Source organism: Podarcis bocagei (assembly GCF_964188305.1).
Source record: "Podarcis bocagei genome assembly, chromosome: 10".
Lineage (NCBI taxonomy): Eukaryota > Metazoa > Chordata > Lepidosauria > Squamata > Lacertidae > Podarcis > Podarcis bocagei.
In genome coordinates, this window is record NC_138135.1 from 73,880,870 (window position 1) to 73,904,724 (window position 23,855).

At 43.2% G+C, this 23,855-nt stretch overlaps 1 protein-coding gene across 4 annotated transcripts in view; it reads right to left on the bottom strand.

The window, feature by feature from the left end:
- LOC308595986 (guanine nucleotide-binding protein G(t) subunit alpha-3) overlaps nt 1-23,855 on the bottom strand; it is a 267,616-nt gene that overhangs the window by 238,722 nt on the left and 5,039 nt on the right. Inside the window, exon 1 of one of the 4 annotated variants that reach the window (XM_081210760.1) lies at nt 14,159-14,189. The exons of 2 other annotated variants lie outside the window; for them this stretch is intronic. In XM_081210760.1, the coding sequence (XP_081066886.1) occupies nt 14,159-14,174 (16 nt within the window). In that variant the 5' untranslated portion in view covers nt 14,175-14,189. Of the gene's footprint in view, nt 1-8,393; nt 8,410-14,158; nt 14,190-23,855 lie in introns of those variants that run through there. One more of the 4 variants, XM_081210763.1, reaches the window with a different exon arrangement.

Genomic DNA, 23,855 nt, shown 5'->3' on the forward strand with positions numbered 1-23,855 from the left:
AGTGCAAATGATTCTCCTCATTTCTAGCTAAGCCCTAAGGCTGCAACTACATAAGGTACACAGGAAAAGCTAATGGGTGCGCCAGGCCCGGGGTTAACCCAAGCAACACGGTCCAGGTCCGGTCCCAAATCCAAGGGTTCCGCGAGGAGTCAGTCCAACAGGGCCAAGGCAGGATATGAGGCAGGAAACCAGGCAAGGACAGGTACAGGCAGGTTCTGGCATACAGCAATGTTGCTCCCGCAACCTGGGGTGGGGTCCGCCAGCCCTTTATCTTTGTCAGGGTAACGGCTGGTCCTGATCCCCCATTGACTCACCTCCTTGTTTTGCCTGAAGACGAGCACTCCTCCTGTGAGTACTCAGGTCTCTCCTTCTCTCAGACCTGAGTCTCTGCAGCTCGGGAGATGTCTGTGGGTTACTAGACCCAGAGGCCGCCTCAGCCTCCCCTGAGCCAACCGGTAGTGGAGCAGCTGTAAGTGATGGCCCAGCTGGAGGCAACGAGGTCATTTCCACATCTGGAGCCAGGGCAGGATCAGGCCCCTGACTCGGCCCAGCTGGTGTTTGTTGCAGGGGAACCTGTGCAGACTGGGGCTCTTCAGAATCAGACCCCAGACTAGGTTCAGCTGCCGCCTGAGGCAAAGGATCCAGTGCGGACTGAGACTCCTCTGGCTCTGAGTCTGAGCCCGGGTCCCAGGCCATCACAATGGGTGGCAAACAGTGCAAAGTTTCCATTTTGAAGGAAATATTAATAGTGATCAGCATCTGGGGCAATGCAACATGCTCTTTCCAAGAATCATTGCGTGGGTAGATGGGGCAATGCCTGATACAGAATGTTCCATAAATTTGTTCCTCAATCCATTAGGTGATTGAACTGAATACCGATGCTTGCAAGTTGCAACAGGATTTGCTTTCCACAGTCTTTTAAACAGGAAGATTGCCCACTTATAGTAAAACAACAGTGCAGAATATATATATGTGTGTGTGCATGCACACATGCGCGCACTACTTAAAACTATTTTGTACCTATAATTTTCAGGGACCACAGTGCCAACAACATTTACATTCCAAGGCTAGAATGTATTTCTGGGTCTCTAGGGGTACATTTTCTGCTGATGGTGTATGTTGTCACCCAGAATCTAAGGACAGCAAAAGAAGATGGACAGAATACAGCACAGCCTTCTTTGTCTGAACTGCATATTTCCGTTCAGAGGGGTATGGGCCCAGCTCAACCCGGTGTCAGACTTTTTGAATTCAGAACGTTCACATCATGAGTTCCCCCCATTGTGAATATACCCCATCCCTATCTCTCTGCTGCCTTGAGGAAATCTTTGGGAAAAGAAAAGGCCATGGAGTAAACCCTACACAAATCTGGAGTGGAGTCCCTAAGAAGGTTGGTACGCCTGCCACAGGCAATCTGGTGCCAAACAGATTACTCTGCTTTCCTTTGGACCACATCAGTGAGACCGAGAAGGGAGTCTTGCTGTCTGGGCAGCCTAGGACCTCCATACCCGCTGCCCAGGCTTGTGCCCCGGGGAAGTCACTTTGGTTTCTGGTTTGACTTCACCCCCAGAGGCACACTCCATTGTCTCTCAAGACAGAGGGATGCCAACAGCAACAACTGGCAGTGGCTTTCAAGGATTTCAGGCTGGGTTTGAACCTAGGACCTTCTGTTTGCAAAACAGGTGCTGTGCTTATTGCCCTTCCTCCTTGCACCACAACATTCCTGCTCTAATAAAGCAAAGGGATTTATGTGTGGTTATGTGTTTACCATAGAGAAGCTTGCAGAAACTCTCCTCTGTGCAACTCTCACCTGATCCCTACTTCCTACGCTAATGCAAAAAACAGAATGCAGCTAACCATTAGATGCTGCCCGGCTCCAAATCTTGCAACATTATCTGTAGGCTCAGCTCTAGGGAGGAACATTGTCCTGAGAGGAGAAGAAGAAGGGGAGTTTGGATTTAATATCCCTCCTTTCACTCTCCTTAAGGAGTCTCAAAGCGGCTAACAATCTCCTTTTCCCTTCCTCCCCTACAACAAACACTCTGTGAGGTGAGTGAGGCTGAGATACTTCAGAGAAGTGTGACTGGCCCAAGGTCACCCAGCAGCTGCATGTGGAGGAGCAGGGAAGCGAACCCTGTTCACCAGGTTACGAGTCCACCGCTCTTAACCACTACACCACACTGGCTCAAAAGACGCTGATACAAAAGACCTTCATCCTAAAAGAGTTTTGCCTTTTACCAGGTGCAACTCGTTTTCAGTCCGGAAGCTTCAGTTACTGCAGAATGCAGCAGCACAATTGCTGATAGGAGTGAGGCCTTGTGAATGAGTAACACGTGTGCTCAGAGAGCTGCAGTGGTTGCCAATTTGCTACAGGGCCAATTTCATGGTGTTACTATTAGCATACAAAGCCCTTAGCTTACCTACAAGATCGCCTTACTCTGCATGTGCCCAGTTGACCGCTTCAATCCGCAGAACAGGCACGACTGCAGATGCCACAGAATACCCTTTCTGCATTTGTAAGAACTGGATCATTTAGTGTGGCAGTGCATCAACTTTGGAACTCCCTCCCTATTAAGATCTAGCTGGTGCCTTCACTGTACTCTTTTTGCTGCCTGCTAAAATCAGTCCTGTTTGGACAGGCCTACCCAGGTGCTTAGAAAGCTGAGGTAATTTTCATTTGTTTTAGTATTTTGACTTTTGTAGGTCTTAAAGCATGGTTGTGATTTTTTTCTTGATCTTGCTGTTTCATCCCTGGTACGCCGCTTTGAGGTTTTCGTGTGTGCAAATTTATGAAATAAATAAATTATATCGGTGAGAATTGCTTGCGAAGATGTGTATATTAAAAGAAATATGCACAAGATTCTTATAATTATTACTGAGGACTTCCTTTTTTAAATAAAAAAACACCATGAATTGATGCAGAATGTGGAGAAGTGAATTTAGTAATTGCGGGGGGGGGGGGGACCGCCATTAATCCCTTGTTGGTCCCTGTTTTCCTTTGTGGCTCTTTTGAGAGCTCAAAAAATCTGACTTGTGGGTTTGAGGAGAGGAGGAAGAGCTGCCCCATCTCTCTGGGGTATGAGTAGGAAAACTGGCAACTGAAGCTCTTGGTGAAATGAGGACTCAGGAAGCTGAACGAAGTCTTAGAGTCAATTGCTTGACATGAATTTCCTGTCACAGGAACATTTTGTGTCCTGCGACAAAACACCTCCACCCTAAAAGAGTTTTGGCCCCTTTAACCTTTTTCTTTAAAAACTTAATTTTAATCCCCACATCAATTCACATTTAAATCAACAGTGCGTTGCAATCATAAATCATGCCTACTCCGAAAAGCAAGCCTCATTGAGTTCAGTGGGGCTTACTCCCAAGTAAGTGTGTGTTGGATTGCAGGCTATGCAGTTACATAACTTTCAAAGTACTTCACACCTATTAAGCCCTTTTTAATGATAACCCTGTGGCTCAAATTTAACACCACCTTATAAAAGGGAAAAGTTGAAGAATATGCTTCGCCCAGAGCCATTAAGGGCCTAAGCATCTGTAACTGTATATTATGGGACTAGCAAACATGTTAAAGTAAAGGTAAAGGTACCCATGCCTGTACGGGCCAGTCTTGCCAGACTCTAGGGTTGTGCGCTCATCTCACTCTATAGGCCGGGAGCCAGCGCTGTCCGCAGACACTTCCGGGTCACGTGGCCAGCGTGACGAAGCTGCTCTGGCGAACCGGCACCAGAGCAGCACATGGAACGCCGTTTACCTTCCCGCTGGTAAGCAGTCCCTATTTATCTACTTGCACCCGGGGGTGCTTTCGAACTGCAAGGTTGGCAGGCGCTGGGACCGAACGACGGGAGCGCACCCTGCCACGGGGATTCGAACTGCTGACCATGCGATCAGCAAGTCCTAGGCGCTGAGGTTTTACCCACAGAGCCACCCGCGTCCCCCAAGCAAACATGTTACTGGTCTTCTAAAAAATAATAATTGAATATCAGGTTTGTGGATGTGTGTGTGCGCGCACACACACACACACACAAGATATTCATCAGGTTGCCAGGTTGCCCCCATGATGGAGGAGGCCCAGCACATGTAGTGCATGTATGACATCATATGTGCGAAATGCATCACATGACACCACACGTGTCTCCCAACTTCGTGTAGGCTGGTGCAGCCTTCTGCTAGGCTGTGCTGGTTTCTGCAGCATCTCCTGCCACCACGCAGGCCAGGGCAGCTTTCTGTGACATTCAAACAAATATTGAGGGGGGCCAAGTCTCTTGCAAACATATTATATAAAATTGTTGAATAATACAAATAAAATCATTGACTGCCTTTTCATTATCTCAACCCACACGGTTCCAGGAAAGAACGGTAAGACCTTTCTTGATGTTTACTAATCAGTTATGTTATCTTAAAGGACAGCCAAATGCATAATAATTTGCTTTTCTATAAATACCCCTAGGCCTGGGCATTTGTTAATGGATAATCTCTTTGATTTCTGGAAAATAAATTGCTAGCAGGGTAGGAGTGTAGGGCTTCCAACCTGGGCATAATTATTCCAAAACTTGTATTTGGATCAATATAACAAATGGCAGAAAGCAATATCTAGATTTATCTGGCAGAGGAAGAAACCAAGAATAAAATATAAATTACTCATTGATTCTAAAGAAAGAGGGGGCTTTTCCCTGCCAGATCTGAAGTTATATTATGAAGCGTCCTGCCTCTGCTGGTTGTGGGAATGGATTTTGTTAAAAAATACAGATTTACTAGACCTGGAAGGTCACGATAATAGATTTGGGTGGCACGCATATTTGTGGTGTGATAAAATGAAAGTACATAAAGGATTCCTGCACCATTTGATAAGAAAATTGATCTACAAGGTATGGGACAGGTATAAGCACTTATTAGAATGGAGAACACCATAGTGGCTCTCTCCATTGGAAGCAATTTCGGTTAAATAAAGTAAATATGCGAGGCAAGTGAGCCACCTATAGAGATTTGTTAAAAGAGGCAGGAAATCAATTAAAATTGGGGGGGGGGGGAATGAAGATATTAGAGAATTGTTAATGGACTGGCCTCAGTATCACCAATTAAATGGTGTGTTTAAGGTTGATAAAAATGGTTTTGATACAATGAGACTGAGGTTTGAAATAGATTTGTTGGAAAATAATGTCAAAGTGTCATCAAAAATGTACAAATTACTTTTAGAATGGCATACAAAAGATGAAGAAGGCGAGGCAGTGATGATACATTGGGCTAGAGATTTTGGGTATAATATCCAACTTTCATCTTGGGAAAAGCTATGGAAAGAAGAAATAAAGTTTACTGCATGCTGTTCATTGAAAGAAAACTATATGAAAATGATATATCGTTGGTAAAATTGCTGAAACGTACAAAACGAGTTCAAAATTGTGTTGGAAACGTAAAGAGAAGGAGGGTACTTTTTACCACATGTGGTGGACATATACATTGGTAAAGGCTTTATGGCAAATGTTATATAATGAACTAAATAAAATGTTTAAAAATACATTTGTTAAAAAACCAGAAGCCTTCTTACTAGGTATAATAGTTGAAGAGTTACCAAGAGAAGATAAAAGACTTTTTATGTATGCAACAACGGCAGCGAGAATGCTACCAGTCCAGAGATGGAAGGAGAAATACCAAAAAAAGAAGAATGACAGATGAAACTGATGGAGTACGCAGAGATGGTGAAACTGCCGGGGAAGATCCGAAACCAGGAACATCAAGTATGGTTACGTTTTATATGTATAAAATTATCAAAACCCCATATATATCTCTATATCTATATCTATCTATCTATCTATCTATCTATCATCATCATCATCATCATCTATCTATCATCTATCTTTCTATCATCTATCTATCTATCTATCTATCTATCTATCTATCATCTATCTATCTATCTAATCTATCTATCTATCTATCTATCATCATCATCTATCTCTATCTATCTATCTATCTATCATCTATCTATCATCTATCTATCTATCTATCTATCTATCATCTATCATCTATCCATCTCACAAATCTTCCCTTCTTTTTTGTTGGAGCATATCTGGATATTATTAGGATGGGTAACAAATTCAAGAGTCTTATGGCTCAAAAACCTCCTGCTCTTTTCTCTCAAGTTGCCTTTTCCAGATTGCAATTCTCTTTCTCTAGTTGGTACAACTTTCCTTTGGGTGGTTGGGTTATTTGAGCAACCTTTTAATTTGAATAACATCTCCCTGTCAGCAAACATATGAATTAGAAACCAAAATTTATTCCATTCATCAGTTCAGATTCTGTTTTCATTATTCTGCTGGATTTCTTCACTGGCCTGTTATGAATGATCACCGCGAGATCATCTGGGGCCCTCTTCCTAGAAGAATCACCATTGGAATTTGAACTTTCCCCCTTGTTCAGTTCCTTTCCAAATATGTTTATTCATCTACCATTTGCTGCTTTTTCCTCCTGTCTTCACTGTAGGGCAGTTCCATCAAAACACGCCTGATTGGGGCTTGAACAAATCAGATTAGGTGAAGGGCTGAGATCATTTCCTTGGAAGGTAGCAAGTGGGTGGTCACTTTACTCCTCTCCTGTCTATAGCCTTGGATCCAGAGGGGTTAGGTTAAGAATGGAAAGCGACTCCTCCAAGCCCATCTCTTGAGCATTCATACTGATGTAAAAGCAGGTTTCCAAATTCAGGTTCAGATCTTGCTAGATATCATTTAATTGTTTTGCTACTGTATTTCATAGGGGCTTACTGAGCTCAGACCCATCCCCATCTTGATGTACCTTCAAAACTTCACTAACTTCAGTTTCTTTGCTGGTAGGTCTTTTCTGTGGTGATACAGTGATAATTTGTTGTCTCCACTAACATGGCCAATGTACCATTTATGGCATTCAAACCTGAAACTTCCTTTTCCAATGTGTTCATTCTGCTAAAGATTTACTGTTTGTTTAGACAGGAGACACTGGTTGCATAAAACTTCCCATAGTGAGGGAGTTTCTGTTGTGGCCAAGTCTGTTGTGCCAAGTTTATTATTACACACAGTTGATGTTTCATTATATGGAAGAAGTTGGCGTTTGCCTGGGAACATATGTATCGGCTCCTAATAAATCCAGATCAACTGACTAGTTAGCTAACCTTTCATTAAAGGAGTATGTAGCAAATCCTCTTATTTTGAATAAGGCACCTCCAGCCCCATTCCTTGCACACTCGCCATGTAAAGGATCAAGGCTGTCCATATAAAACAGGTTAAGTACCTTTTGCCACAATTGCTTTGCAGGTACCACTCACTGCCTTCCTTGCTCCAGCTGCTGATTCATAGTTCAGCATAAACTTCTGTATTAAATTTGGCAGTGGAGTTCTGGAAGACTTGTTTGAGGCACTGTAGGTCTGTGCTAGCATGTTAATCATGATGAAAGTGTCAAAACTGCAGCGTATCCTTCAGGCAAGATGGGTGGTTAAGCGTTCCTTATCAGCTGAACACCGAGCTGAAGCAGCTATTTTCCCATCACCTCTCCAATTAAAATATATGGCCATTAAACCCACATAGAAGTAAAACAGATAAAACTTGATACACTTCTTGCCTGTATGTTACAATTAACACTGCTGAGGCAACTAGAACTATTAAAAAACAAATTTAACTATAACAGACGGCAGACCTCAAAGACAAGCAGGCTTGCTTGTCGCTATCTTCACCTCATCTTAGTAAAGAATATTCCCTCCCTGCATGATACGGCACCAGTGGCAAGTTTTATCCTCATATCTCACCAGGAGAAGGACAACTTAAGCATCTTCTCCCTTCATATTGTGGGGAAGACCACCTCCAACTAGCATTTAATTTTAAAGAACAACAACATTCTAATTTTGTTACTCTCATATTGTGTACTTAGTAAGAATCTGAGTGTTCAATTTACAAATGATGTGAAATTTGAATTGGGAATTTACAGCTAGGTGGAGGGATTCAATTCAGTTTGCATTTAAAGGCAAACTTATCTAATTTAGACTTTTGGGCAAACCGAAACAGAGTCATCTTCTAAATTCATATTTCTCCAAAATATGTAGTGCTGTTCTCCAGCCAAGTAAGGTGTGCATAAAATGCATATATTAGTAAAATAACATACCAAAAATGCATTATTAGGGACAATTGCTTGTTAAAAAGTGCATATTGGACAAAAATGCAAAAAAATGCATTTAGTGGAAGAAATTTGCATCAAATTCTGGTAATTTTCAAAAGGACTTTTCTAACAAATATATTTAAAAATGAAAGAGAAAACATTGCAAACTGGTGTGGAAATGTGGAGAACAGAATTTAGGATTGGGAAAATGAGAAATGGAGATAAAGTGAAATTGACAGATTTGCCCATCCCTTTTTCCATTTTACAGTCCATGGACATACCCACTGCATGATATAGCCAGTTGTAGTTGCTAGTAGCAGTCATCTCAGTACTAGACAGTAATCTGGAGAGAGTATCACATGCCCAGAATATTCTCTCCACCTCATCTAATTAATATCTTCAAGAATCCTATGTGTATTTTGGTTTCACTCCTCCAGCAGTAGTTGCTATTGCTGGAAATAGGTCAAAGCATTATGTATATGAGACGCAACTCCCTGAAACGAACTTCTTGCCGTCTTAATTCCTGTAACCATCTGGATTTAGCCAGGCTTTCATTTATGGATTCTTCCCACTCTTGATCCTGCAGCTTCTCTTGGGACAATAGGCCTAAATATATTCAATTCATGAGAGTTGATATTAAAAGGGACAGGCGGGCAGGCCTCTACAAAAGTTCAGGTAAGCACACAAGTCAAGAGGCTGACTCATTAGGGCAATGGGGCACTGGCACACCAATGTCATTCTGGCCTCATTCAGACCCCACATGCCTACCTTTTTCTTATAACCAGCCCAGAGGGTGGAACTGGCTAATCAATGGTTCCTCGTCACCCTGGAAACAAGTGACAAGTGGGGTGCCGCAGGGTTCCACCTTGGACCCGTTGTTGTTCAACAACTTTATAAATAACTAGCGTGAGGGTATCAAGGGGCTGCCTATCAAATTTGCAGATGACACCAAACTGGGAGGGAGAGCCAATGCCACAGAGGACAGAATTGGGATTCAAGATGATCTTAACAGACCTTAACCTAACAAAATGAATTTCAGTAGGGACAAATGTAAGGTTTTACACTTAGGCAGGAAGAACCAGCTGCACAATTATAAGATGGCTTACTAGCAGTACATGTGAAAAGGATCTAGGGGTCTTGGCAGACCACAAGCTTAACATGATGCAGCAGCAGCAGCAAAAAAAAAAAAAAAAAAAAGCTAATGTTATTCTAGACACCATCAACAGAAGCATCCAGTTCAAGGGAAGGTATAGTACCACTCTATTCTGCCTTGTTCAGACCACACCTGGAATGCTGTGTCTAGTTCTGGGCATCACAATTTAAGAAGGATTTTGACAAATTGGAATGTGTGCAGAGGGTGACCAAGATGACGGTTCTGGAAAACAAGCCTTATGAGAAATGGTTGAGGCAATTTGTCTGATAAGGAGATAAGATAGCCATCTTCAAATATCTCAACGGCTCTCACATGGAAGATGGTGCAAGCTTGTTTTCTCCTGCTCATGAGGTTAGGGCCAGAACCAATGGATTCAAGTTACAATAAAGGAGATTCCAACTAAACATCAGGAATAACTTTCAGACAGTCCTACAAGGGGTGATAGACTCTCCTTCCTTGGAGGTTTTTAAGCAAAGGTTGGATGGCCATTTGTCATGTATGATCTAGTTGAGATTCCTGAGGTTGGACTAGATGACCCTTGGGGTCTCTTCCACTCTACAATTTTATGATTCTATGAAAATGGGGACAACATTAGAATGAGTTGGCTTTGCCTGTCACTGACTCTAGCTCCATCTTTCTGCTTTATGCCCTACCAGTTCTGGTGGGCACCAGCCACCTGTGACTGAAGCCAATGAAAATGTCCAAGTACTGTCACAATAATTTCATACTGACCAGTCTGCAAACTTTCTGCCATGTTCTGGATCCCCTGAAGTTTGTCTAGCAATCCAAAGGCAGACACATGCACAGCCTGCCTTTAGGGTGCTTCCAGGCAGTCACTATTTTCGGGCTGGGGTTCAATCTCATGCCAACAAATTCAGTTCGTTCAGTTAAGATTGATTTGGCATCTTACACAGCAAAACTTTCCCCTTCCCCGACCCCACACTCTGACATTTCACAAAGAGGAAAGAGAAGGGGAATTGCTCTGGAAATTATGGAGCAATGATTGTTTGATGCCTTATCATATAACCTCCTCACAAACAAATCAGAAGGAACACTCAATAAATACCCAATGTTGTTTAACCTCCCTGCAAATTTGTGCAAACTAACCAGCAGGAATATTCCATAAACAGGCTGCTTGGAAGTGACCTTAGTCAACAACTTAAAAGAAGAAGAAGAAGAGCAACAACTCTGGTTTACACATAAAATTTAGGGCAATTTGTGGCAAAGGTTCTGAATGGAGCTCCTCATATAGCTTTGAGGACATTTATGGAGGGGAAAAGCCACTAACCTTTGGACCAGATGATCAAGGCTGGGCCTTAACCATTAGCTGCTGTGCTGCTCCTGAGGTACGTTTTCCGGTCTTATTTTGAGAGGAGGGAAATGAGCCTTTCCTGTTGCTTCAAGGCAGCTGGCATTTATCCTCCTAGGCTCGCATTTGCATTGTATTTGCGGCAGGTCTTCAGACAAGATTGCAGTTAACTGGTGTATTTACAAGAGGGCGGTGGGAAAGGGCCGTGTAAAGAACATCTACTTCCGGAATACACCCATTCCCACTGTAGCACCTAAGGATGTGCAATCCATCAGTCCCCCCACCGTACTTTGGTACACAAAATGGAACAATAAGAACACAGCCTTTCCTCTTCTTACCTTTCCTCCAATAACATGAGGGGAAATGGGCACAAATATTTCTAAGTATGCTGTTTAGGCATAGTGCATTCATTGCTCTCCACATCTAAAGAAGTTATTTCATCTTTACATTTATGTTTACTTCAGTCCTGGGGGCTGGATGCGGCTTATACAGCTGCCTGCCACCCACAATCCAGCCTACAGACTCCCCTTCTTGGCTTGCTCTGGGCACAGCAATGAGGCTTCTCCATTGGAAGCTGATCTTAAACCTAATTTCCATGCAGATCATTTGGATGAGGGCAGAGCATGGGGTGGATTTTATATGGTATTACACCTTCCTTCGTATGCACTGCGACCCTCCGCTGCCCACCCCCTTCAGGGTGGCAATTAGGCTTGAATATTGATGGCAATTGTTTTCAAATTTAATTGCCACATGAATGGTGTGGGGGGGGGGGAGCTCTGAGGAGACTACAGTTAGTAGGAATGGATTAACCCTTCCTTTCCCACATAATATTATTAATAAATATTTTATTATTTATGCCCCGCCCATCTGTCTGGGTTCCCCGAGCCACTCTGGGTGGCTTACAGCATATATAGAAACATAGGAAAATACTATGTTGGCATCTCCACAAAGATCACTACACACACACACACACACGCACACACGTGTGAACATGGCTTTGTGTGAGCATGGATTTCTGTGAACACTATCAGACCTTCCAAGTGTCCCTATTTTCCAGGGATGTCCCTGATTTAGAGAAGCCATCCTGGTTTCTGATTTGATCCTGGAATGTCCTGCTTTCCCTTAGGATGTCCCTATTTTCATCAGAGAAATGCTGGAGGGCACGCACTGTGTGTGAATGTGTAGGATTGCATGTGGGAAGGGTACAAGAGAAAAAGAGAGAGAGAGAGAGAGAGAGAGAGAGAGAGAGAGAGAGAGAGAGAGAGAGAGATGCATCCATGGGATTTTTTCTCCTGTGGGAAGGTCAGTAATACACTGAAAGGGGAACACAGGCTAATATTTTACAAAAAAGAAGAAGAGAAGAATAGTGCCTATACATTTCCCCTCATATCTCAGGTTCCACAAATGCTAGAAACATGCTTTTAAAAAAATGAAAGCTAGCAATCCAAGTGGTGTAAGAGGCTGAGACACTGCCCCCTTGCACCCCACTTCCACTGCTGTGGAAGTGTCCCTGCCCACTACTGTCATGTAGCTCCCTGAAGGCCCTCAATTTGAAAAAAAAAAATCCCTTGCCACTTTTTGCTCAGGCAATAAAAGGGATTGGGCCCTTCCTTTGTGCTCCTGGGCCATATTTGAGGCTCCTGTGTTGCTCTACAGAGCCCTGAACAACTTGGGCCAAGGCCACCTTAAGGACCACCTCAGCATCCAGAGGTGCACTGTTAGTGGTTCACCCTGTTGTGGAGGCCCAACTGGCCTCAGATAGAATTTGGGCAATTCACAACGTTGTTCACATGTTGTGGAACACTCTTGCGGCAGAGATTGGGCAGGCTGCCTCCCCTTCGACTTTCAGGTGCCTTTTGAATACCGTTTTGTGTCAGCAGACCTAATGACCTGTACTTTGTTTTTGTTGTTGTTGCTGTTGTTGAAATGGTGTTTTATGTTTGAATATTGCAAATAGCCATGATATTTTGTGGCAGGATGGCATAGAAATGGTTTTATAAGTAAATAAACAGGGAAACTCACTACTGCAACTGGATCTGGATCGTGCTCATGTCTTGGCAAACCTTCTCAGAGCAAGCATATGGTAGTTGCCAGCCGTATGAGCCATGAAATTTTGATTCAGACCTCACCTTAGTTGTGAACTTAGCAGGTGGTTTCATAAAGTGCTTTCATAAAGCAGCTCCAACCTTCCATATTTAATAGGGATAATCTATGGGGCTTTTGCAGGGATTCTTAAGAAATGCATGTGAAACACTTTGAACTGGTGCCAAGTATTATTGTTTCTCCCTCGCCCATGTCCAGGGCCACCAAAACCTCAAGAAAGGTGTGCCTTCTCCATTGTCTGGCATTAAACTGCTCTCTCTCTATCCCTGCCACACCTTCCTCAAGCCAGGAATAATGAGTTCTGCCTTCCTGTTGGCATGTAGATAATTACAGCTGGGACCCATTGGACCATTCTGGTATTGTTGGCCATAGACTCCTGGCAGCTCTTGTAAGCTGACGTGGGAAGGTGAAGCTGGTAGTTTGGTCAAGCCTGGTCTTGCTTATCCCTCGCGGGCATCCTTGTCAGTGACTCACACTGTCCGCAAGCAAATTATTTTCAAGGCAACAGCGTAACACACAGCCTTGAAATGCTGAAATAGATCCCTTTTCAGGATTCTCCCCTGCCAAAAGTGGCTTCCCATTTTACTCCTGCCTGGTTAAGAATAGATGAAGCTGCCATATAATGAGCTAGACAATTGTCCCATCTGCCTCAGCAGCTCAGTATTGTCTCCAACAGTGTGACACGGCAGCTAAAGAAGCCAATGCAATTCTGGGATGCATCAATAGGAGTATAGCATCTAGATCAAGGGAAGTAATAGTGCCACTGTATTCTGCTCTGGTCAGACCTCACCTGGAGTACTGTGTCCAGTTCTGGGCACCACAGTTCAAGAAGGACACTGACAAACTGGAACGTGTCCAGAGGAGGGCAACCAAAATGGTCAAAGGCCTGGAAACGATGCCTTATGAGGAACGGCTAAGGGAGCTGGGCATGTTTAGCCTGGAGAAGAGCAGGTTAAGGGGTGATATGATAGCCATGTTCAAATATATAAAAGGATGTCACATAGAGGAGGGAGAAAGGTTGTTTTCTGCTGCTCCAGAGAAGCGGACACGGAGCAATGGATCCAAACTACAAGAAAGAAGATTCCACCTAAACATTAGGAAGAACTTCCTGACAGTAAGAGCTGTTCGACAGTGGAATTTGCTGCCAAGGAGTGTGGTGGAGTCTCCTACTTTGGAGGTCTTTAAGCGGAGGCTTGACAACCATATGTCAGGAGTGCTCTGATGGTGTTTCCTGCTTGGCAGGGGGTTGGACTCGATGGCCCTTGTGGTCTCTTCCAACTCTATGATTCTATGATTCTATGACTGGCAGCTACTCTCTTAAGATTTCAGGCAGGAAACATTCAACCTGTGACCTCCGCAGGTAAGGCTGATGCTCTGCCGTGGAGCCCATGGCCTGTGGAGGGTCAGCTTGAGATCTAAGAAAGCATTATGCATCCTCTGATGGACCCGCTTCCTCTGACGGTGAACCCAGATGAGATTACCTGGTTGCTGTAGCATCGTTCCAAGCTTCACTAAAGGGTGCTTAGCCACCCTTTTCATTTCCCACAACTCACCATATCAGTGCTACATCAGAGACCCTGAGGGAAATGAAGAGAGAAGAAAGAGCCAGCTGAATGGCAATGTTTGGAGTTCATATCTGTATATTTCAAGGGAGAGCCGGGCAAGCATCAACAGTGAGCCCTGGCAGCTGTCCAGGGGTGCCAGTGTCACCACTTTGGCTTTGCTCCAGTCCTGCTAAAATGGACATCCCTGGCCCCGATCCCAGTGAATGTTTCCCACATTCCTGTCTACAGCATCTACCATGACAATGAACATGACAGAAACATTTCCTCTCAAGGGGACCTTCGCCCACAAGTGTTACATTGCAGCTTCAGATGAAAACAAAAGCTTACCACTTATCCCTAAAAACAATTAACATTGCATTATGCCTCCCCGAATGCTTAGATACAGGAATAATGTGTTTCCTGTCCAAAATACATGAGACCCACCCCTCTGAGGAACTTAAACAAAAATAAGAAAAAATAGAATGGCATATTTGTGGCTAGGACTGTAGCAATACCCTTTGCACACTTACTGGGGCCGGGCCCCTGATTAGGCCAAGGCCCCAGCTAAATTCGGCATATTTGATGGGATTTTGATGAACTAGGTACAGACAGCCATGAATGAGCCCAGAGGTGGGATGAGCCCAGAGCTCATAGCTTTCAGGCAGAAGGAAGAGGGAGGCAAAGCAAAAAAGTATTAATAAAGAAAAATACTGAAAAATGGTTGTATATAATCATATGATATGATAAGGGCTTATCTAAAGAGCTAAATGATTTTAGTTGGTTCAGGATGATGATACTGAGTTACAACTGCTATGGGAAGATTGTTGTGACCCTTTGATTAGTGAATAGAATTTACATGTGTAATCTGGGAGTGAATAAGGATCATTGCTTCGGATATGGTTCTTGGCAGCAGCTTTCTGATTTATTTTAGGAAGCTGATCCTACATACATTTGTATTCAATAAAGGCCTATTCTTTCACTTGGAGCCTGCACCCTTTTCTTTGGGGTTTCTGTGAAGGATTCATCCAGTCTAGGAACCCCTTTTAAATTTATCCACCATGGACACTGCAAAAAATTGTCTATGTGATGAGCACTGATCCAACAATAAACAGTAAATGTCACAAAGCACTCATAGAGTCTTAAGACTAACAAATATACCAAAGCATAAGTTTTTGTAGGATAGTGCCAACATTGACAGATGGGTTTTCTGCAGCTGGAGTGTTATAAACTGAGTTGAATAGGATCCAAAAGGCAGCAGTCTGATTGGTCCTAGAACAATAGGATCCAGAATGCAGCAGAATGCATCAGCCACCCAATCCAGCTCCAGGTGGAAGGGAATCTACAACCTGATTGGCCTACAGGAGAATCCCAGAATTAGCCAATCACGTGGGGCCCATTGTGTAAATTACGTATATAAGGCAGACATTCTGGGGGAACTTCCATTCCTCCTCACCACTATGAGCTGAATAAAGAACATGAAATCCACTCTTAACTCCGAGTATATTTCATGGAGATCCATCATTTGATCAATACACAGACACATATTATCTACAAAGTGAGGTCAGATCCTCATTCAAGATATAGGTGCGTCAAGCAGAAAACAAGTTCCAGTTCAAAGAATAGAAGATCATATCAGAGTGGGTGTGACCTATTCTCAACAGGTAATGCATTAGCAAAATAAGCTGAGTAGGGTTCATCAACACAGTACAGTCATATGTAGCAACAATTATATCCTTATAATCACTATAGAACACCACATTGAACCCATCCAGTCCTGGGGCCGATTGCACATTCACAGAGTCGATTGCTGATCTAACTTCCTCCTCTGATATATCCTTATCCAATTCCCTTCTATTTTCTTCATTTAATTCTGGGAGTTCCAATCCTTCACAAAATTGATCCACCTCTTTGTCTTTAATTCCTTTACTTGCATACAGTCTATTACAGAAACCTAAAAAGGTCTCCAATATTTTCTTAGGGTCTTTTTCCAATTCCCCTTTGTTATCTCTAATAGCTCTAATATTTTTCCCTACCTGATAATTCTTAATTTTATTTGCCAATATTTCCCCTCCTTTCCCTTCAAATTCATAATATTTTTGTTTAAGTGGTACAAAGCAAGGATGCCCACTTTCAAAGCAAGGGTGCTCTTTATTTAAGCACTGGAACCATTAGCAATTAAACTCAAAAAGAATAATGAGATTAAAGGATTTGAAATCCCAGGGAAAGAGAGAACAGAGGGGGAGTTATTGACAATATATGCGGATGACATGATGGTGACGGTTAGGGACCTGGGGATCGCAATGGTGCCATTAAAAACAATTTTGCAAGGATTTTCAAAAGTATCAGGGTTAAAAGTTAATTTTAATAAATCATCAATGATGTGTTTAAATGTGAAACCTAAAATTCAACTAGAAGCCTCTAAATTATTGGGTATTCCTATAGCAAATAAGATGGTGAAATATTTAGGGGTAAGGATAACTAAAAATGTGAAGAAAATATTTGAATATAATTATAAAAAAACTTGGAGCGATATTCAGTCAAAATTGAAAATATGGGAGAAAAGGAAGGAATCAATTAGTACAAGAATTGCATTAGTCCAGTGGCGTAGCGTGGGGGGTGCAGGGGGGCCGGCCGCACCAGGCGCAACATCTGGGGGTTAGGGTTAGGGGGTGCAACATCTGGGGGTTAGAGTTAGGGGGCGCAAGTCCACGGGTTAGGGAGCGTAAATCCACGGGTTAGGGGGCGCAAATTACTTGCCTTGCCCCGGGTGCTGACAACCCACGCTACACCACTGCATTAGTTAAAATGTTTTTATTACCCAGATTAATGTATCTTTTTATGTATTATCCTGGCACATAGTGGAATGAATATTGAAAGGGTGGCAAGGGAAAATTGATAGGTTTGTTTTTGCATCTGAGAAACCAAGGACGACAGGTAGATATAGGTATCATAGGATTCAAGATGGAAGATGGGGGATTCCCAACTTGGTTTTATATTACAAAGCCTACCAACTGAGGCATCTTATGATTTGGTTGGAGGGAGAACGGGGGAAGATTTGGGGTGTATTGAGCGGGAGAATTTGGAAGTAGTAGGAGGGAAAATAAGAATATTTGATAGGAGGAAAAGGAAAAGGGAAGTATATAAAATATCAACATTTACGGGGTCCATCTGGGTATGGGAGAACTGGAAAAGGGAGCTTTTTCCTGACCTCTCTTCCCTTACCAAAATGTGATATTATGATAAAATGGCCCCATTATAGGAGCTCATCCCAAAGGAGGTAGGGGATAAATTAAAGGAAATATTGAGGAGATGGAGAATTGAGGAGATGGAGAATAGAGATGGAGAATAGTTGGGGAATAGAAGGTACAATGGAACAGGAAAGTGGTATTTGGAATAAAATGAATTGGTTACAAAAAAGACAAATTTCCTCTCTGCTAAAGGAAAAAGAAGTTTAAAAATGTAGTAAAAGAATTATTACATCCTTTGAAGAATTAGTGAAAGGATATAGGACAGATGGGGCCAAAATAGTTTCAAAATTGTACAGTATAAGGTGTTATTAAACAAGGGGAAATCACCAAAGGAAAGTGTAGTGGGTATGAGTTACTCGTGCGTAAGCTGGTGCCTTTCTCGGTTAATTTGCCTTGTTAAACCTTTCTGACTGCACAACCCCTTCTCATCGTGGCTGCCTCAGTCGCTGGCAGAATCCGTCAGTGGGCGTTTCTTGAACCTCTTCCAACATAAAAGTTGTTTGACACCCAGTCTCCTCCTCCTCTCACTGCACGGGAGTCTTCTGCACAGGGAAGGCGTGGGTAGTGGAGGACCTGGGCTCTCCTCACTGATGTCCAGTGAAGAGTCCTGGAGCCCTCTCTCAAATTCCCCCATCTGCCCCCCTTTATCCCTGGTGTTGCGCTGATTTGCTTCCCCCTCTACTGAGCTGTTTCTCCCCCTGCTGCTGCGTCCTTCGCCAGCATCATCTGGGAGCCTCCCCTTCGCCTCTCGCTCCAATGTCAGATCCCTGACAGAAAGTTTGTAAGAATATTGGGGGTTAGCTACTCAGGAACAGATTTTAGATGAAGATTGGAAAAGAATCTTTCGAGAACCACCCTTTGTTGCAACCTCTAGGATAATCCAGGAACAGGGGTTGAAGCTGGTACAAAAATGGTATTATACACCAGTAAAGTTATATCATATTACAAAATCTGGAAGTAAGAATTGTTGGAGGAAATGTGGAGTGATGGGAACGTACAGTCATATGTGGTGGGATTGTCCGTTAATGAATTTTGGAAACAGACTGGTATAGAAATTTTGGGAATTGTGGGAAGGAATATGGAAATAACTAAATTAATGGTTCTTATTACCCTGAGTAGTACCAAGTTAAAAACAAAAGAGGAATGCAATTGGGTAAAATTGATAGTAATTGCAGCCAGACAGGTTATAGCGAGTAAAATGCAGAAGAGCTAGGGGTGAACCAATGGAGGAAAAAAGTGAATAATATTATAATTTTAGAATACAGTGGTACCTCGGGTTACATACACTTCAGGTTACATACGCTTCAGGTTACACACTCCGCTAACCGAGAAATAGTACCTCGGGTTAAGAACTTTGCTTCAGGACGAGAACAGAAATCGTGCTCCAGCAGCGCAGCAGCAGCAGGAGGCCCCATTAGCTAAAGTGGTGCTTCAGGTTAAGAACAGTTTCAGGTTAAGAACGGACCTCTGGAACAAGTTAAGTACTTAACCCGAGGTACCACTGTACCTAACTGTGAAGATACATAGAATGAAAGGGTTTAAGGTCAGTGAGAAAGAGGAGGATTGGTTTGAGAAGATATTGAATTATTTGAGTAGGTTGGAACAATTTGGGGCAATTAAAATGTTAAAAGTAAAATAAACCTTGTGGAAGGAGGAGTGTTAAGGTATATAGAAGTGAGCATATGGTTAATTTGAATATGTTATTATTGAATATTATTGAATATGTATATTATTGAATATTGTATACCCAATGTATCAGCTGCCTGGGAGGTTTCACTGTTTGTGTTTTGGTGGTTGGTAAAAAATAAAATATTTTTAAAAAAGAAGAAAAAAGAAAAATCCCGAGGAATTAAAAAAAATACTAACAGATTGGTTACAGATACATCCGATTAACCAACTGTTTAAGATGCAAAAAAAATGGGATTTTCCCAATTTACAAGGGATTTATTAGTTAAAAGTATTATCAAAAATGTACAAAGTGCTGCTAGAGTGGGATACAAAAGAGGAATTTGTGAAATCAATTATGATTAAGTGGGCACAGGATGTGGGCCATAACATTGATTATGAGCTGTGGGAGAATCTATGGACGGTAAACATGAATTTTATGGCATGTTATGCATTAAAGGAAAATATGATGAAAATGACACACAGATGCTACTCAACACTTCCCAAACTAGAGATAATGTTTTAAAAAGAAAAAGATACATGTTGGAAATGCAATGAAGTAGCGGTATCCTTTTTCCACATGTGGTGGTCCTGTAAAGCAATCAGGGAATTCTGGGAAGTAATTTACAATAAATTAAGCAACGATATTAAAAAACAACAACACCTTCCCACAAAAGCCTGATACATTCCTTTTTGGAATGGTAACAACAGAAATCCCTAAAAAACCAAAATTATTATTATATGCCACCACTGCGGCTATAATCTTACTGGCACAAAAGTAGAGAATGAGTACAGTACCCATTAAGGAAGAGCTGAATTGGCAGGTACAGCAAATAGGATAAGAGAAAAGGATGATAAAGAATATAAGGAGAATTGGAAAATGTTTATTGACTATTTTAAGAACCAGTATAAAAATGTAAATAACGTAACAGGCCTTGAGTAAATCCAGCAGAATGGGAGCTAGTAGAATTTAACAGAAGAAGAAATTTGAAGATGACAAATTTGGAAACTAGTAGAAAAGTAAAGAAACCAGGAAAAGGATGGAAGGGGAGTCACTAGGTATTTAGTTGTATGTTGTGATTGAAATGAAAGTTGAACAATTGGTGGATGGAGGAAATGGGATGTGGGAGGTGTGTGTTGTGTGTTGTGTGTTGTGACTGAAATGAAAGTTGAACAATTGGTGGATGGAGGAAAGGGGATGTGGGAGGTGTGTGTTGTGTGTTGTGTGTTGTGACTGAAATGAAAGTTGAACAATTGGTGGATGGAGGAAAGGGGATGTGGGAGGTGTGTGCCAGTGGGAGCTTCTCCTCCTCCACATGTGGAGGCAAAGTACCTGAATGGCTGGTAGTACTTCACATAAAAATCAGACAGAATTTCTTGTCAAGATGGAGAAATAGTTGGGCTGCCTTCAGATGTGAGGGGAGCAGTGGCGTAGCGTGGGGGGTGCAGGGGGGGCCGGCCGCACCGGGCCCAACATCTGAGGGTTAGGGTTAGGGGGCACAAATCCACGGGTTAGGGGGCGCAAATTACTTGCCTTGCCCCGGGTGCTGACAACCCACACTACGCCACTGGAGGGGAGCAGCGCATCCATTACTACAAAGTGAACAGAAAGGTTGACCAGCCGTTTGAGTCCCACCCCCTGGCCAAGTTAGAAACCACTGGTTCTGGTGTGATAACATGGTTGTGTTACCACTCAACGCAAAAGGGTTTACTCTCTGTAAAGGTGTGTGTCAGAAAAAGTTCTCATGAATTAACCCTAAAGCATTATATTTATTAGATCAGAATTTTCTGACTGCTGAATGGGCAGGGTTAACTTGAGCTTGTTCTCCTTTGTTTGCTTACTACAGCCAACATGTTGATAGTGTTTTTGCAGAGTCCCTGCACTTCGACTTACATTAGGTGGTGAAAATAACGTTTGTTCTATAAAAGCATGCAGGCTATTAACCTGAGGCAATTTCCTAACATTGTCATTACTTCCTATCTACATGCGAACCTCCCCAAAGAAGAGGGCTTATTGACAAAGGTGGGTGGGGGCTTTGGCTGTCCAAATGATGGTGGGTGATGGCTTTTTATGGAATGTATTACTTCGTGCTTTATCAGTTTTGGGTCATTCTCACAGGAAGTAAGTAGCTTGCCAAAGAGAAGTATTCAGTCCACCTTCTTCCAGACTTTTTTTTTTTTTTTTGGTATTCAGTTTTTCTGTATGCTATTTTTCTGTATGCCCTGTATGGAACACGGGGCCAGTTCGCTCATGAGGCAAAGCAGTTTGCCTTGGGTGGCAGGATCCCATGGGGCAGTGCACCCACAGGAAAACCCCACCCTGGCTGCTGTCAGAGTTTTATGGTATTGGTGGCAGTGGCAGCAGCTGCAGCTTCCAGCAAAATTTCACTGCTGCCACATGACCACAATATGTGAGGCTACAAAGGGGGGGGGCACATTCGCATTTCACCTCAGGCAGGAGACAGTGTGGGTCATCCCTGGTGGAACAGTATTCAGATGTATAAATCGTCATATACAACCTGAGCAGATTAGTCCAGAGGCACTTAAAAATACTGGTTTTTCACACCACACACTTACAGTTTCCCTCTATTGTTAGTGCTGAGCGAATTCTTAATTCTGAAATGGGCTCAGTAAACCACCCCCCAAAGGGCTATTTTTCTTTTCCTGTACACAATAAAATTTGGAGCCTGTTGGTTTTTCTGGGTGTGTGTGGGTTAGAGTGGCTTCCTGTGACCAGACTGCAGATGCAAAGCATTAGAGCAGGGGTAGATAATATGGTCTCAACATTAAAAACGAAGATCATGGTCACTTGGCCCATCACCTCCTCTCCTGACAAATAGAAGGGGAAGAAATGGAGGCAGTGAGAGATTTTTCTTTCTTGGGTTCCATGATCACTGCAGATGGTGACAGCTGTCACGAAATTAAAAGATACCTGCTTCTTGGGAGAAAAACAATGACAAACCTAGACAGCATCTTAAAAAGCAGAGACATCACCTTGCCGACAAAGGTCCATATAGTTAAAGCTATGGTTTTCCCAGTAGTGATGTATGGAAGTGAGAGCTGGACCATAAAGAAGGCTGATTGCCGAAGAATTGATGCTTTTGAATTATGAGTCCCATGGACTGCAAGACCTCTCCATTCTGAAGGAAATCAGCCCTGAGTGCTCACTGGAAGGACAGGTCCTGAAGCTGAGGCTCTAGTACTTTCACCCCCTGATGAGAAGAGAAGACCCCCTGGAAAAGACCCTGTTGTTGGGAAAGATGGAGGGCACAAGGAGAAGGGGATGACAAGAGGACGAGATGGTTGGACAGCACAGTGTTCTCGAAGCTACCAGCGTGAGTTTGACCAAACTGCGGGAGGCAGTGGAAGACAGGAGTGCCTGGCGTGCTCTGGTTCATGGGGTCACAAAGAGTTGGACAAGACTAAATGACTAAACAACAACAACAAAGATAATATGGTGCCAGATGTCATGGACTTCAACTCCCATCAGCCTCAGCAAGCATGGCCAACGTTCAGGAATGATGGGAGATGTAGTAACAACATTGGATGGTCTCTGCATACATGGATTTCCAGGAGCCAGAATGGATCTGCTCTGCTTACCTCATCTCAGTGCCTGCTATGGTTGCATTTAGGGTGCATACAGTTTCCATTTAGGGTGCTGTTAGAGATTGTGCTTGATGTCATAAAACCTTTGCAAGGGTTAGGGTTAAATTAAATTATAAAATTATAAAAGATATTCTCTGCTGCTGTAGGAAGAGGTGCAAATGGGGACACTGGGGGCTGAACGCAGCCCTGGTTCAACTCTTACCTCCACCATCAACTTAGTAGGTGGCCAAAGGCAAGCTGCCACCTCCGGAAAGCTGCCTCACTCACTTGCATCTGCAATAATCATATCGACTTACCTTTCACGATTATTGGAAGGCAGAGATTGCCAGTGTGGTGGCGCAAGTGCACTCACAGAGTCCTTCACTGGCATTTGCCTGGTCCCCTCCCCTGCTGAAATGTGACTTTTTTTAAAAAAGGTATGCCGGGGGGGGCTCTGTCCCTCTTTCCCTCCCTCCTCTGATGCCCTCTTGCCTCCCCAAGGCTTGCACAGCTGTTTCTTGTAGCAGCCCTGGCTATAAGCTCCGCAGGTGAAGGAGAGGAACCTCTCTTTGGGGTGGGGGTGGGGGCAGATCAGAGACCAGGGAGGGCAGCAGCAGTTGCCCAGAGGACTCCCAAGGAGAAGGGAGAGGAGAGAAGGCTGAGGGAACACTACACAAGGGAGGGCGAAAAAGGGTGAGAGGCTACTAGGCAGGCAAGGAGTGACATAACAGGGCTCCTGAACCCCACAGGGGTGACGCAGAAAGAATGCAGTTGGTCAAGGGAACCATGAGTGCAAAAAAGTTGAAAACATCTGGACTAGGCTTTGGAGTGTGCCTGGCTGCAGTCTCTGTGTTTCTGGTGCCCATAATAGTCTGTCCCGTTGCAAACATGCCCACTGTCCCCAAAAGCTTGGTAGCCCTTGCTGTAAGGAATACAACTAGATCAGTCATAGGCAAACTTGGCCCTCCAGACCAGTGGTCAGGGATGGTGGGAGTTGTAGTCCCAAAACATCTGGAGGGCCAAGTTTGCCCATGCCTGAACTAGATCATGCATGTAATGTGCTTTGAACTCTTGGAATTGTTATTGATCTTTCTTCTGCAGAGGTTTCTAGGAATTTCTCCACACTTCAGCAACCC